This window comes from Emys orbicularis, chromosome 1, assembly GCF_028017835.1.
Source record: "Emys orbicularis isolate rEmyOrb1 chromosome 1, rEmyOrb1.hap1, whole genome shotgun sequence".
In the NCBI taxonomy this organism is placed as follows: Eukaryota; Metazoa; Chordata; order Testudines; family Emydidae; genus Emys; species Emys orbicularis.
In genome coordinates this window covers 83,626,119-83,640,915 of record NC_088683.1, presented here as the reverse complement: position 1 = coordinate 83,640,915, position 14,797 = coordinate 83,626,119, and the positions used below count along the sequence as shown (strand labels likewise).

The 14,797-nt window shown below is 36.4% G+C and overlaps 1 protein-coding gene across 1 annotated transcript in view; it reads left to right on the top strand.

The window, feature by feature from the left end:
* The window catches only part of ATP2B1 (ATPase plasma membrane Ca2+ transporting 1), a 105,733-nt gene extending 93,895 nt beyond the window's left edge, over positions 1-11,838 (top strand). The window contains exons 19-22 of the mRNA XM_065419954.1: positions 2,663-2,770; positions 3,454-3,636; positions 3,960-4,046; positions 11,527-11,838. Coding sequence (XP_065276026.1) covers positions 2,663-2,770; positions 3,454-3,636; positions 3,960-4,046; positions 11,527-11,838 — 690 coding nt within the window. The remainder of the gene's footprint in view (positions 1-2,662; positions 2,771-3,453; positions 3,637-3,959; positions 4,047-11,526) is intronic.
* The last annotated feature ends 2,959 nt before the right edge of the window (positions 11,839-14,797 follow it).

Here is a 14,797-nt window from a genome sequence, read left to right as displayed (position 1 = left end):
CTGCACTAAAGGTCTCTCAACATTTCCAGAGAAAGTAGTGTCAGGTTTATGTATCTATAAACATGAACAGCTTCGTTTGACAACATGGGAGGAAAAGTTGGTTCATATAGACCATTTTAAATTGAGCTTTAAAACTTTGTTACAAATGTAAAATTTGAGCCTAAAATATTGAACAGTTTCCCATTATAGAAATCGATACTTTAAAATCTGACTTTGAAGAGTTATGTACCTAAATGTGTTCTAAATATAAGTCACCCATTGTCAGAACACTTGTAAAGTGCAGTATCTTCCTATATATAATTAGCTGAACTAAGACCCATTAGAAGAAAAAGTGTACTGTTATCAAACATGCAGTGTTGATCAGTTTATACCTTACAAAGTGAGAATTAATTATACCTACATCAGCTTGGAAATGTCAGCATCACCAAATCAAGTATTTGAATGTCCTGCTGCAACAAATTACATAAATTGACTATACTCTGAGGTTATATTTCCTTTAACTTATTCTAAGCTTAATGACTACAAACATCTGGGGACCCTTCTATTTTTTTATTTATTTTTTTTGTATATGGGACATGTTAAAAGAACTGGTCAGACTGTACAGTCTGCCAAAATTTTAAATATTTTCAATCACATGGCCGCTAACTTTCCAGGCCAAGTAATTCTAGCATCTTTCAGCTTCACACATGTGAATGACAACTTAAGTATGTTCTCTGGACTCTTAAACTTGTGGTTTCACATTTGTTTCTAACAGGTCCTTTTTTATGGTGGTAGTGGTTCATCAGGAAAACCAGAAATGTACTGAAATGTATATTTAATACTATGCTATGTTTTTGACATAACATTTAACTGCCAAGTATAAAATAGCCACTTAGCCTTGCCAAGACACACCCACACCTTTAAGATTGTTTTACCTGAAAACTTGAAATTCCATAAAATTATGACACAAGGAAGCACTGTGATTTAGAGACAAGAACACAGGAATAGGATCAGGGAACCTGGGAATTCTAATCCTGGCTCTTACTCTTGATTTGCTGTATAACTCTGGGCTAGTTACTTCACTTCTCTATCCTCCCAATCTATAAAATGGGGCTAAGCCTAACCTACCTCAAAGATGTTTTTTAAAGATTGTTTATGCATCACTTTGCAAATGTAAAGTACTCTACAGAAACTGTAACACATTGAAACTCTGATACAGCGTTGTGAAACAAAGGATTTATCCCTACTTGTCAGCTAGATAAAACAAAACTTGAACTGGTCAGATGGCTTCCAGTTCATTAACTGAAGTCTCTTTTACTTTTACATCAGTGCCAACAATGTATTTAGTAGGTTGTCTCATACAGTACCAGAGTTCAAAAAATTAACGCTTTGCTAAGCGGGGCAAGATGGTTCCTTAAAAGGAGTAAAATAGGTATCCTTGGAACTGAATCTCTCGGCCTCAGTTCCCTATCCATAAAATGGGATTAGTACTTTCTCCTGTCCTTTTTTCCTGTCTTGGCTGTTTGGTTTGGGAACTCTTCAAAGAGAAGACATGTCTGTTTCTCACTATGTGTATGTATAGTGCCGAGCACTCTGTGCTCCCCAATCTTGGTTGATGCCCCTTAAGAGCTCCCTAATACAAATGACAGACAACAAAAATCAATAGTACAAGGTTAATTTTAAAGTAATTTGAGATTTAAAAAAAAAAATTTTTAAAGCCTAAAATATAATATGTGAAGCTTTAGGGAAAAATCTAGTTAGCCAAATGCTAACTTAAAATGATGATACACAAATTGAGTGCTACCATGCTGTAATGTGTATACACTACAAATACTAATTTTTAATGCTGGTATTTTGGTTTTCCTAAAAGCTCTCTAAATTTTGACAGGTAAAGCATACAAATGTGTATATGCTTATGATAGCATATGTTTGGCTGCCCTCACTAAACAATGCATGGATAATTACTACAATTTACACTTAACCTTAATTTCTAGTTTGATTTCAGATTTTCACTTTTGCTCATATTATGGTTCCTAATCAACTCCTCTTTGGTTTTTATACTTGCTGCTAAGCTTGAAGTGGATGTGCAGAAATGCTGTTTAATGAGTGCTGTGTTAATTGCTGTTTTTTGGACAATCTTTAAAATAGGAAAATATTACCACTATGTCTAGTTCTGGGAGGGGAGTCCACTTGATACAGTACTTGCTTTTATACAAAGCAGAGTTGTAACTCTAGGTTGGGTACTACACATCTGTATTTTGTCTAACAGGAAAAAAATAGTAAATTGTAAACATAAATCTTGGTCTCTGTAAAATCTGCTGTTTTTCTAGATGTAGGCATAAAGAAAAATTAATATTATATTTTATCTGTTAAATTGAACCAGAGTAACTGTTTAAATTATCACTACTTTTGAAGTACAAGGTAAGCATGGAGGAGAACTCTTCTGTATCTAAGCTGAGGTTCAGAATAAAGGTAGTTTGAAGATGGTGCCTGGGGAAGTGCAGGGGATCAAAATACTAAAACGACAAACTAAAGTTAATATATTACGTAAACAGCTTCTATGACTGGTGTTACATTTGAAGCACCAAGTAGCTAAAATTCACAATACCTACTACCTACATTCACTAATTTACAAACTTCAGTAAGTATTGCTTTCTCTGACTTTTTTTTACTTTTTCCACAGATAATTATTGTACAGTTTGGTGGGAAACCTTTCAGTTGTTCAGAACTTACAATAGAACAATGGCTATGGTCCATTTTCCTGGGAATGGGAACACTACTCTGGGGCCAGGTAAATCAACTTTTTTTTGTGTACAAGCTAAGACAACCTGAGATGAATTCATGTTTTGCTTTGCTGATATATTTGGGTTTTTCTTTTTGGATACATATGAGAATTGTATTGACATCCAAAAGATGTTAAACATGTTTCAAAATTTTAAGTGGGCGTCGCTGTGTGTGGGCTACATGAATAAATAGCAGACATGTAATTTGGCAGTTTTTCTAACTTTTGCATTACCGGACTCTTATAGTGTTATAATGTTACAATTGTCTTTTTTTTTTTTTTTATTAATGTAGGTTTATGCTTTTAATTTAAAATTTCTTCAGTTAGTGAAGAGCTTGCACTTAATTTTAGAATTTCAATAGCCTGAGTTCAGCTGCACACCTTTGAAATGAGGTTGTAGGGGGATGAGTTTTCACATTTTTTGCAGCTGTTACTTAGCTGGAGAGTGTCCAGCAATACTGAGTCAATAGGGTGATATCAGGACAGTTGTTTTACATTGAAAGTTGTATCTCTGAAGTAGAAAGATATGTTGCATTTTAAAAATAGTTTTTGCGGAATATTATCCGTTAAAGGCAAAATGGCAAAGACTTAACATTGTATGTTCAGTGACTTAAACTACATTTAAAAAAATATAATTTTTACTACCATTCTTCTTTCTGTTAATTCTTATACATCTTTTCCTTCATCTTTAGCTGATCTCAACAATTCCAACCAGCCGTTTGAAATTCCTTAAAGAAGCTGGGCATGGAACACAGAAGGAGGAGATTCCTGAAGAAGAATTTTCAGAAGATGTAGAAGAGATTGATCATGCTGAAAGAGAACTGCGTCGTGGTCAGATCTTGTGGTTTAGGGGCCTGAACAGGATACAAACTCAGGTATGGTCTTGGAAAAGGTAGGAGGAGACAGTGGTAGTTGAGGTTTTTAATTAAATCTTCCCCTTTGTCCCCTTTACCCCAATAAGGTGACAATTTTAAACTGTGTGACTGAGATTTTCTCAAGATGGGGGTATGGATGGCTCTGTAATCCCTCAAGCTCCTTCTTTACTTTCTTCAGCTCTAAATGCAACTCTTGCCTGTGTATCTCTCTATAAAAAGTGCCTTTTTTCTTTACTTCTTGTGTGTTATAGATGGGATGGTCCTTTCTCTTGTTCTCTCTCTCTCTTGCTGAGCAAGCTGTCACAATCTCTGATTCCTTGCAGATGGATGTAGTGAATGCTTTCCAGAGTGGAAGTACCATTCAGGGGGCTCTAAGGCGGCAACCTTCCATCGCCAGCCAGCATCATGATGTAACAAATATTTCTACCCCTACACATGTAGTGTTTTCCTCTACTACTGCTTCTACTACTGTGGGGTGTGAGTGTGTGTTCCTAAGTGCATGAAATTAACATTTCCTAATTCACACTCCTAACGTTTCTCATTTTCTCCTTAGTATTTAAATTCATTGTTCAGGCTTTTCATAAAGCTTTCTTTTCACAAAGTGGAGTCCTCAAGACTTTTTTCTTAGAGGGCTAGAGAACAGATGGAAACAGTTGCAACAAAAGACTTAAACATGAAAGCTGTGAGCCTGTATGTACTGTGCCTTCATTCATTCATGTACAGAGGGACTTCTTAAAAACTGAAATAGGAAAACTGTTGTAAATTTTCGAGTATATGCCTCTAATGATTCATTTTATGAAAATGTTCATAATTTACTCAGTGCAGCATATAACACTAAACTGGTCCAACAAAAGTAGGTAATACCAATTTGAAAATAAACCATAATTTAAAATAACACACAGTTGAAAGTTACATATTTTACATGTTAACACTTTCTCTAGCAAAATAATCTGATTTAAATTACTTAAATTAAAGTTTACAAAGTTTAAAATATAGACCAAATAAAAGCTTGCTTCTGATAGGAATGCTTCATAGACTGAATCTTACTTTTTGTTGGACCTGTTCTTAACCAGATGGCAATATTTATTTATTTTTTAACTTCGGGGTACAGGTTAATAAAATAGGCTTGTTCCAAATAGTTACAATAGTAGTAAATTTCCAACTATACAGAAAGCTGCAGAAGCATTCAGCCAATCAACCAGGGGCATTGGTAAGAACATTAAAATATTTGAATTGTACAACACTTTATTTCATTCAAACTGGATAACTCTCTCTCTAGGTTCATTTGGCAGCAGTACATAAACTTCCAGTGCAAGTGATGTTTTGTCAATTACTTACCTCTGTTCTCTTTACATTATGCTCTCTAAACTAAGTGGCATCTGGGTTTTTCAGCCTTCTTCTGTTAAGACCAGAAGTGTAATAGTTCATTCTAAAATGGATACTTTAAATGCATTATATCCTTAATCTCAATTATATCTGTTTCATGTAAGTATTTTCAGCACACTTATTTATAGATTAAATATACAAGTATTTTATTTAAACAAACGTGTAAAAAGATTAAACTTTTTTGACTAGATGAGTTTCCCTCCTGTTTTAATAATTTACCTTTTAACATTTGCAAACATTCTTATGGGTTGGCTAAGTGACAAACTTAATTAGTTAACTAGCCTGAAAAGTAGTTAGCTAATTTAAGAACTTTCACATTGCTGGCCTAAGTGCTGGCAGAGACTTTTTTTAAAGCTTTCAGGAGTTTTCTTCTTAAAAAGAAAGTATGGTCCTCTGGGCTCTGTTTCTGATTCAGATTTCCTGTATGCGCTTGAGCAAGTCACTTGTGTGTCTACCTGTTTTCCATTCTGTAAAATGAGGATCCTTCCCTACCTCACAGGGATATTGTGAGGCTTAATTCATTTGATGTTTTTAAAGCACTTAGAATCTTTAAATACAAAGTACATTCTGTTGTTTGTGGGAATAGGGATGTGCAGTACAGCACTGTATTTTAAAATCTGATGTTTATGGGAATGTTCATTCGTTTCTTTCCATATATGGGAAATAACTTTTTGGGTTACATTCTGCCTGTTAAGCAGAGCCTGCTGCAAGTGGTAGTACAGAACCACATGACCCTCGGGTGAGCAGCCAGGAAGCATTTTGCTGTCCTGGTGTGGAAAGGGGATTAATTTGCAACACTGCTTTAAGGAGCACAGCATACTTACTCCTGTCCTGGCACCCAGCTCTGATAGCCAGTGTCTCAAGGTAGAGAAGGAGCCATGCCTCCTCCCTGGCAATTACAGGGTCATTAAGCCTAGCTTCAGTATCAGGCATATGGGCTGACACTGTAGTAAAGAACAGAATTCAGACACACAGATGAACAAAATACGTTGGGAAAGAGTCAACATGGCTTTTATAAAGCGAAATCATGCCTCACCAATCTATTTGAAATCTTTGAGGTTGTCAACAAGCATGTGAACACGGGTGATCCAGTGGGGATATAGTTTATTTGAACTTTCAGAAAGACATAAGAACAGCCATACTGGGTCAGACCAAAGGTCCATCTAGCCCAGTATTCTGTCTTCCGAGAGTGGCCAATGCCAGGTGCCCCAGAAGGAATGAACAGAACAGGTAATCATCAAGTGATCCATCCCCTGTCGCCCATTTCCAGCTTCTGGCAAACAGAGGCTAGGAACACCCAAGGCTCTTAAGCAAAGTAAGCAATCATGGGATAAGAGGGAAGGCCCTCTCATGGATCAGTAACTAGTTAAAAAGATAGGAAACAAAGGTAGGAATAATGGTCAGTTTTCACAGTGGAGAGAGGTAAATAGAGGGGTCTGCAAAAGATCTTTACTGTTCATTCATGAGTATGTTGATCTGAAAAAAGGGGTAGATAGTGAGGAGACAAAGTTTGCAGATGATACGAAATTACTCAAGATTGGTCCAAAGCGGACTGAAAAGTTAGAAAGGGATCTCACAAAACTGGGTGACTGGGCAACAAAATGGCAGATGAAATTCATCATTGATAAATGCAAAGTAATGCACATGGAAAAACATAATCCCAACTATACATACAAAATGGTGGGGTCTAAATTAGTTGTTACCATTCAAGAAAGAGATCTTGGATTCATTGTGGATAATTCTCTGAAAACATCTGCTCAATATGTAGCAACAGTCAAAAAAGCTAACGTTAGGAACAGGATAGATAACAAGACAGTAAATATCAAATGCCACTATATAAATCCATTGTACTTCCACACCTTGAATATTGGATGCAGTTCTGGTTGCCCCATCTCAAAAAGGATATATTAGATTTGGAACAAAGTACAGAGAAGGGTAACAAAAATGATTAGGGGTATGGAAAAGCTTCCATAGGGGAGAGATTAAAGAGACTTCTCAGCTTGGAAAAGAGACAACTGAGAGGAGATATGGTAAAGGTCTATAAAATCCTGACTGGTGTGGAGAAAATGAATAAGGAAGAGTTATTTACCAATTCACAATACAAAAACCAGGGGTCAACGGAATTAATAGATAGCCGGTTGAAAAGAAACATAAGGAAGTACTACTTTACATAATGCACAGTCTGTGTGGAACTCGGTGCCAGGGGATGTTGTGAAGGTCAAAAATAAAACTGGGTTCAGAAGAGAATAAGAAGCTTGTGGAGAACAGGTCTATCAATGGTTATTAGCCAAGATGTTCAGAGACACAACCCTAAACCTGTGATTGCTAGAAGCTGGGACTGGATGACAGGGTGGATCACTGTTCTGTTCATTCTCTCTGAAGCATCTGGCACCAGCCACAGTCATAAGACAGGATACTTGGCTAGATGGACCATTGGTCTGACCCAGTATGGCCATTCTTAGCTTTTAAAAAAGCTATCATTGGGGACTAATTTGACCCTGTGTTCCCCTGAGCTTTGAGGCTGCAACTCTGAGCAGCCCTTATGCGAGCCTTGTAGGTAGGGAAATATGCGTGGAGTGTTTATAACACTCCATCACTGTGTGGGCATGTAAGGGAAAGCTACAACTTAGCCTTTATGGTGGGGGGCCTGATAACATCAGCAGAATTATGTTTTATATGCTTATAATACATACCAAATTGTCTTCTAAAATACTCCTTGAATATATATTTATGCAATACCTTTGTCTACTTAAACTGAGGAATTCATTTCTATCAATAAACTGTACAGTTTTGCCATTTAAGAGTAACTAAGGTGCTGATACAATCTCTGAATTGTACTATCATCCCTAGATTTTTGCAGGATCTTGTAGCAATGTGAAATTATGTACCACACATCGATATCTAGAGCAGAGGATCTCAAGCTTTTTCATATTATGGACCACATCATAGTGGTGTTTTGAGAACTATCTCTCCACCCCCTTGAGATACCTTAACCTCCCTGTGGCAGCTATGGCATTATTTACGTTGAAAAGTAATACTTTTAATTTTTTAATGTGATTTACCAACTGGAGATAAGGACAAGCCGGCACCATGTGGCCAGCAAATGCTCCTTGAACTATTGGTGAGTTGTGCACCACAATTTGAGAACCTCTGATCTAGACTAACAGTTGAAGTAAAAGGGACACTTACAGAGAACTGGTTATATTTTCAGATTTCCTTAATGGTATTACTCTTAACCCTTCAGTTACTTAAAACTGAAAATGTACTATTCTTCACTCAGCTCGGACAATGGAGATGATCAGTCTAATTTAATTTGTTTATTGATGCATTAACATGTTTGCAAAAAATAACGCTTGTGCCTGATCAACTGGGACCAGAGGATCCTCAATTTTGAATGTTCTTTCTTTTTAATTTGACACGTTCTTAATGTGGCTCAAATGTTTCTGGTAATTTAAGATTGTCATAGCAAAAATGAAGATGATGTATTGGAGCTTAACTCATACACGTTAGGTCTAATTGGTAAAAGTTTTTTCTGCTGAATGAGTGCAGAGGTTATTTATGCAACATGCTGTAGATTGGTTTATGCTGATGTAATTTGTGGATTTTCCCCCTTCATGGGTTATTTTTAAATTCAGTGCTGTTAACAAAGCTCTTGCCAACTGCAGCAAATTCTTCATTGCATTCGAGAAAGGCGTGAAGGAAATGAATCCGCAACCATCACTCACTTTATGGTGACTGCCATGATAGCCTCTATTTTAAATACTTCCATTCTTGAAGGGGTGCCTGGCTGTGGAGCTCTGCCGTAAGAGATTAGGATGAACTCCTGTAATCTTTGGAGCAAAACTCAACCTGTTTGAATCCTTTCTTCAGCAGAGAAGTAACTGACTCTACTTCTCCCTTAAGGTGGAAAAGAGAACACAGTTCTAAATTGAACCACACCAGTTTTAAAACTAATGTTGGTTAATAGATTCTGTGGTGACTCTTTATACCAAAAAAAAAAACAAAAAAAACAACCATAGCATGCCTTCATGTGAGGTGCCCTTATAGACTCCAAAGACCTCATTTTGCTGAATGCATCAGATTTTGTTAACGCTTCTGATATACTGGGATCCCAGTCAAAGAAAGGGAATTAATTTTGATTCTTCATGGTCAAACATGTCTAGGAAGTTTAGTGGAAGTGTACCAGAGTCAGACATGGTTTCCCTGATATTTAAAGCTGTAAGTCATTAATAATGCAGAGATGTAAGTGGTCCTGGATGTGCTAAATACCTTTAAGTCAACTATTTGTAACAAGGTCTTTCCCTGTTGAAACTAGTGTAAGGACCTCAACCCTTTAACTCGATAACAACAAGACTTTTCTGATTGTAGGGAGGTACATACACAGCTTTACTGATTGAGACATTTGAAGCTAGGCTCTCTAGGATTCTTTGCATGAGATGGTGCCAAAATGCACTTTCTTTGACTAGATGGAGCGCAGTCGTTGACAGAATGGTGCCAGTCTTGTATGTAGATTGTATTTTCTTTTCACTGTTAATTGGTTCTTGCATGCACTTCCTCAGTGCCTCTCATGTCTTGGGTTCTGTCAGTGTACATTCTTTTATTGCTCAGGTGCTATGATGATGGGTGTGAGAACGTGTCTGTTTTTATATAAAATAAATCAAAGGGAAGTCTTTGCTGAATCAGGGCCTTAGTGCTGAATTAATAGCAGCAAAGAACCTGAGTGTTTATTTTATTTTATTGGGACTATTTATCTAAAGTTAAACACATGCTTAAATTCTTTACTGAATCAGGGCCTAACTGAATAGTACTGAACCAGCTGATCATGGGAATCTGCTGATGAAGGCAGAGGACTCGGAATCAGACCTGCGTATTATTCCAGGGTTCTATGCTGATTACTCAGTGATCTTGGGCAAGTTACTTACTCTCTGTACATCCATTTTCCACCGGTAAAATGGGAATAATACCCAACTTCTATTACATTGCTGAGAGAACCTCAGTGAAAGGAGTTACAGAAGTGAAGAAGCATTCCTATTCCTTTTTTCAGTGTCAGTTTTGCCTGGAAAAATGTATTTGATATTAGTGTTGGTTTTTATAGGTACTCATTTAATTACAAGTTAATAGTTAAGGATTTTGATTTCAGACTGAACAGTTAGCAAAACTAATACTTTGAGGATTATATGACAATGCTAAAGAAAATTCTTAAAGATGCTAAATGCAAAGGTTAATTTTTGGATCTCGACATGTTACCTAAGAGAGTTCTGTAACCTGTTAACTTTCATGGAGTGTACATTCTATCAGCTTCTCATTAAGTAACAAATTCTACTAGGTTGGTAGAAAATCATTTTTTGGCTCTAAAATGCAAATTAACAGACCACTTCTAATGTCATGAACCTAATAGTTGTAAATGGTACATAAGCCATACAACTTCAGCAGTATATATGAAGCTTTTTGGACTCTCTTCTTGTGTGCATCTCTGCACCAAAAGCAGAGAAGAATTGACCTCTTAATAGAAGACAGACTTGGCCATGTGTGTATATATAAAATTTGTTATAATTAGCCAGTGACAGCTTACACATTGGTTGGTTGTCTTGTATGTTTTTGTCATCTGAGATGCACACTTGTATATAAAGGTGATTACTTAAATCTTACAGTGGTGGCCTTCATACTGAAATGTGCAGCAATTCCAATACTTGTATGTCTTGGGAATTTTCATACACTGTTCTCAAAAAGAGGTTCTTGTATCTGCCACTTAGCTTGTGTGGAGGCATTTAAAATGCTTAACTTTTTCACCTTTTGAAAGGCATCAGGAAAAACTTAATTTTGCACATAATGGAAAACAGTTGCAAAATGTAACTTGTAATTTATTACAACTTTTAACAAATTGGGGCACAGAACGTATTACTTTTTATGGGGGGAAATGTACTTTGTTGTGGCAAATAGGTATATACTCGAATATTTACAGCTGTTGTAGAGGTATCTTTTGCATGAGTCCTGCTGGTAAATGTCCAATCATTGTGACATTCGGTGAACACTTGCTTGGCTTTTTCATAGTCCGTGACATCCTAATTCCCAGCATGAGAAATAGTAACCCTGCGTGCCCCAACTTTTTTAGCCTTTTCCCTTTGGTGTTGAATAAAACATTCCTTAGTAAAACTTGTTGAATTTGTGAATAAGTACATTGGATAAAATTTTCATGTTGACTTCATTTTTTGAAAACATTTAGTCCACGTCAAGCAATGAAATAATTCTAGCACTACTTTGAATTTTTAGACATTTCAGTTTTTTACAGTACACTTCTACAATTTTTATTCCAACTGTAGATTGGCAGTGCTCTACTGAAATGCTCCTCATTTTTTACAGTTTATTGCAAGTTCCACTACATTACATACAAATTCGATTCACTCATGTCTAGCTGTTTGTGGATTCAAACTCATAAGAACCATATTCACTACTAGTAAATCTGCAGCATACTAACAGTTTTTTGTATTTCTTTCATGTTTACAGATCCGAGTGGTGAATGCATTTCGTAGTTCCTTATATGAAGGGTTAGAAAAACCTGAGACACGAAGTTCAATTCACAATTTTATGACGCATCCTGAGTTTAGAATAGAAGATTCTGAGCCTCATATTCCCCTTATTGATGATACTGACGCTGAAGATGATGCTCCAACAAAACGCAACTCCACACCTCCCCCTTCTCCCAACAAAAATAACAATGCGGTTGACAGTGGAATTCACCTTACAACAGACATGAACAAGTCTGCTACCTCTTCATCCCCAGGGAGCCCACTACATAGTTTGGAAACATCACTCTGATTGTAAGCTGAATGTTAACACACTAGCTGCATTGTAAAGAAACAAATTGAAACTGGGTCTTTTCACACATTGTGATGGACAAGATAGTAGTCTTGTCCTGGACTTCAACAGAAGACACTTGTACGAATGTAGATTTATTTTTTTAAAAAAGCTTTCTGCCAGACTTGAGGGTGCTTTTGGGGGGCGGGGATAATAATGAACTCTGACAGATAAACGGTAACTCGGCATAAGTGACCTGCGGATCATTAGTTGTACTTAATGGTCCTGAACAGTGTGTTAGAACTTTAGTTTATCTTGATCCTTTTGAGGGGAGGGCTGGGAAGGGCAAAGAAGCCCTGGATCATTGAATCGATACTTAAATTTCTGCTGTTGGCTGTTAATAATTTGGATTATTTATGTTTATAAATGATACAGATCTGTTTACAAGGTTTGTAGATACTTTTTTGTTCCTGTTCTTAGATGGGAAGCTTCCTTATAAATGATGCAGAGAAAAAAATTAGTCCTTCAAATACTGCTGTATTTTCAGGAAAAGGGTGTTTCTATTGAAACTGTACTAAATTTTGCCTGCAATTTACTTTGTTGAATATTGTAGATAAATTGCTAATACTAATAGCCAAATAGATAACACTAATGCTTTGTAAAAACATGAGCAGTGGTGTTCTAATGAAGTTATGGCCTCTGTCCTAATTAGTTTCTTAAATACATTTACTACTTAATGGTTTTGAAACAACTGTTTAATTTTTAAAAATTTTGAGAAACTTACTGAATAACTTTTTTTGTTCAGAATTTAGTAGAGGATTGTTTAATGCGGGACATCAATATGTGATGGAACTTGCTTGAAATACTTTTATCATCTCAGGCAAAATGGATTAAATCAAAATACATCAGAACCTTAGTCCTTTTTGTTTTTGTCTAAACATGTTAGCATAGTGCTGTCTTGGTGAATTGTGAGTGGAACTGTGTTGATTTTTCTAATATATAGAATCCTTCATACAGCATGAGGGCTGTTGGCATTTTGAAAGGTTGTTAGTAGGTAGCATACCTGTTTTCCTTTTTGTTTTTGGAATTTGTTTGTAAACATGAATAAATCTGCCCTTTTATTAAAATAAATATGCAGCGATGGTTTTTTACAGATTTTTCTCAGCTTCATTGGAAACATTGAAAAGGTAGACTGCTTTATATTACTAGTAAAATTAAACTACAATTTCAAGATGGTAACAGCCCCATTTAAAAAGCACTTTTATAAATCAGATGTTGGTGACTGCCCTACAGAATGGATGTAAGTTAAGGCACCCAAAAAAATCTTCATTGAGTCAAATGGATACTTCTGGGTGACTGATTGTGGCTGAAAAATTATCTCAGGGTGAAAAGACGTAATGTGAATAGTAAATGTCTTTTTTTCATTTATATAACTTACTGTATTAAACCCTTCAAAATCTGAATAAAATCAGGTTAGCTCACATGGGGTAGCTGACAAGTTGTTTGCATGTTCTTAGTTAAGCAATAGTTTTTGGCACCAAAAAATGACCTGCTAGCAACTGGGTGAATAAGAGTCACATTGTCTCCACCAATTGGATTATTGTTCTACCAAACATTCCCCCACCCCAGAATCCCATTCTTCCATAGCTTTCCTCTTCTGCATGTAACTTTTTCACCTTTACCTGTCTCCTAGTTTTGTTTTTAGCCAGTGGAACTAATTCAGGGTGAGTGTCCTGATGATATTCACTAGCTCAGATAAGTAGTCCAGATATAGACATGGTTGACTGGGGGAGACTGCCTACATCCCTAAAGATAGTGTTTTCCTTTCTGAGCTATGGCAGCAGGTACCATCAGGGTTCAAACTATTAAATCAGTTTTGTGAGCTGTTGTAGATTTTCATAGGCGCAGCACTAGCCACACAAGGGATCCTGGTGTATGTCTGAACCCTGAAAGTAGACACCAGTTGCCCACATGGTAGAGGAATGCATAAACTACTTGAAGGAATCAGGCTAGTAATGACAGGAAAGGGGGGGGGGATCTAAAAACTCAGGATGCAGAAGAAATTGGGTTAAAAGGCATTAAACTTAGAGTAAGAAGACTGCTCTCTTTTATGGGTGTGATCTATATAAACTCTCTGGAGTTCTTGGGAAAACAATGAAAATATTGCTTGTTAAAACTGAAAAAAAAATTAGTGGGGGCAATCATTCTTGGGGTTTCAAGCACTGTATCCCACTGTCAACCACTCTTTAAGCCTTCCGAGATATTTTTTTTCTGTTATGCCCATAGACTTGGAAAGAAGGAGGCTTCCTTTCTAGGCACAGGATATTTGTATTTAACACTTTTATATGACAACTTCTCCCAGAGCTTCTTAGAATACTAGATGTAACTGGAAAAAAATGTTAAGTTAGGAACTAGGTAGAGTTCTGACTTCAAATAGGCTCAGATGTTCTCCCTACCTAGTTCAGAATAACTTCCTCAATAAATGATAGCTTTAAAATGGAAGGAAGCTGTTTAAGTCTTTTCTTAAAATGCCCCTGCCCAGTGCACTTGAAATTGCATGCTAACTTTTACCTTTAATTTAAAATTAACACCCCCTCCCCCCCCCGTCCTAATGGTGGTCATGATTCCATTATACCTTTTAAAAAAACTGAATTATATACTTAAGCAGTTGGGGGAAACAACATAAAAATGTGTAGGCTTTGTGCACAAATGATTCCTTCTGATCATGTTGACATGCAGTACATTGACTTTGCCTCATAGCAAGTGTAAGTGAAACCTGAAATTAGGAATACTTGTTTAAAAAGGGAAATGCTTTCTTTCTTGTTGTGATCTCAACAAACCATGACATGTTGTTGTTAAGCTTATTATTATCACTTTTAGCTGCTGAGCCCTTTATTACCTTTCTGGTTGTAAGGTTTACTTGTCTTGCTCATTGTAACACAAATAAATAAATGTGCTGTTCATCTCCAGTCTGATTGGG